At 37.2% G+C, this 1,880-nt stretch overlaps 1 protein-coding gene across 1 annotated transcript; it reads left to right on the plus strand.

Annotated features, from left to right (window-relative positions):
- Nucleotides 1-1,489, plus strand: LOC131054528 (dehydration-responsive element-binding protein 2A). Its single transcript, XM_057989059.2, has one exon. It carries the CDS (start codon nt 123-125, stop codon nt 1,119-1,121), a length of 999 nt encoding a protein of 332 aa, XP_057845042.2. The 5' UTR covers nt 1-122; the 3' UTR covers nt 1,122-1,489.
- Nucleotides 1,490-1,880: the final 391 nt, after the last annotated feature.

The raw sequence follows: 1,880 nt of genomic DNA on the forward strand, positions 1-1,880 counted from the left end.
TTGGCACCATAATAAATGGTTTATAAACCCTAGCGGAAGAAACAGTGTGCAGATTTAAATGAACCCTTGTTTTCTAGGTTGAAACAGCTAGAGATCGTCTGTTTTGTAGATTTTCTCTTAAAATGTGTGGAGGAAGTGTAATATCACAATTTATACCCGGCAAAACGACAGGCCGGAAAACTACTGCTAGAGAATCGTGGAAAAGCTTTGACAAATTTTCAGAGTATCATCTTGGTAAAGTCTTTCCTCAACCACTTGATGGTGCAGATCTCCATTGTCAGAGAGATCAGGAGAAAATTGTGGTAAAGAAAGCAAAGGAGAAAAAGAGGAAGGCGTGTCCTTTGTACAGAGGGCTGAGGCAACGTCCATCTGGCAAATGGGCTGCAGAGATCAGGGACCCCATCAAGGGAATTAGAGTTTGGCTTGGAACTTACAATTCGCCCGAGGAGGCTGCAATTGTCTATGATCGTGAAGCTCAAAAGATCAGAGGGAAAAAGGCCAAGCTCAATTTTCCTAGCAATTGTATTAGCACAGATAACTCTACGAGCAAGCTGAATGGCTGTATTGAATCTCTGTCGAATACAAGCGAATCTTTTAGTTGTTGCCGTGAGAATGACAAGGAGGAACCTTTCGTGACTCCGGTTCTAGATCATGACAAAGAAAAAGAGTGGCTTACCCCTGAAGTGCCTGAAGCAGCAGTTCATGATTATATGGAACAATTGGAGAGGGTACTGGAATTGAATCCTCAAGACGCCTCTCCGCAGGGTTTTCAATTCGATCTCAATTTTAATAATGAATTGCAAGTCTTAAGCTCGAGTTCGACAGAGAGGAACAAAACCCATGAGCTATTGTGTGAATCTGAATCATGTGTCTCTTTGGATAGTATTCTGGGAGAGGTATGTGAGCACACAACTCATCTAGAATCTCCTAGATCATTTGAAGGCACCGAGGGGTTATTCGACTGGGAGGTGGGTTTGTATGAGTCCCTATGTTCGGGAGGAAAGCAGAATGAATTCCTTCAGGAGGCCTGTCTGATAGAGCCGCCGTTCCTTAAGAGGAACAATCAACCTGACGAGGAGTGGATTGAAAATGAGGAAATCCTATGGACCAATTTTTTTTGAGCTCAGGTTTTACATATTCATATCTTAGTTCTGTATTCATCTTTCTAAAAAGTGAATGGGTTCCCAATATTTCGATCGCTTTCTTCATCTTCTAGAGCCTATTATTATATAGTTGACGGCATCGATAAGGCCTTTGGTACTAGAGAGTGAATGGGTTCCAAATCTGTTATCAGTTTCTTTAGTTTCTAGGGCTTCCTATCGTAAAGTTGAAGTGATCAATAATGGATGTATGTGTATATATCATGTTTTATTATAATGTTCAAGGTTTCAAATATTACAATAATGGATGTATGTGTATATATCATGTTTTATTATAATGTTCAAGGTTTCAAATATTACAATTGATGAAAATTCATCGTGTTGAGTCACATGATGTTTATATCTTGTATCAAAGTCTTGAATACTGCAATTGATGAAATTTCTATGTGTCAGAGTCACATGATGTCTGTATATATATAATCATTTTTTATTGGATGCAACCAAACTACTACTTATAAAAAAAATTAAGGTGATTGAGAAATATTGTCATGCAAGATAATCTATGGCCTTGTTATTGTACTATAAGTTACTAATCTTACTAATGGACAAAATTATAATTATTTAGTGTGGAATTTATGCAAGAACCCATTTTTTAATTCCTAGTAAGACAATTTAAAATGTAAAACTATATTACTGAGAGAAAGCTTTTACAGTGATAGAAGCATATAGAAAGATGTCATGAATCATATGCTTAAATAAATGTATATCATAAAACTAGCC

This window comes from Cryptomeria japonica, chromosome 7 (genome assembly GCF_030272615.1).
Source record: "Cryptomeria japonica chromosome 7, Sugi_1.0, whole genome shotgun sequence".
NCBI lineage: Eukaryota > Viridiplantae > Streptophyta > Pinopsida > Cupressales > Cupressaceae > Cryptomeria > Cryptomeria japonica.

Excerpts from the sequence above, each read along its gene's own strand:
- LOC131054528 (XM_057989059.2), top strand. The coding sequence starts at position 123 with ATGTGTGGAGGAAGTGTAATATCACAATTTATACCCGGCAAAACGACA.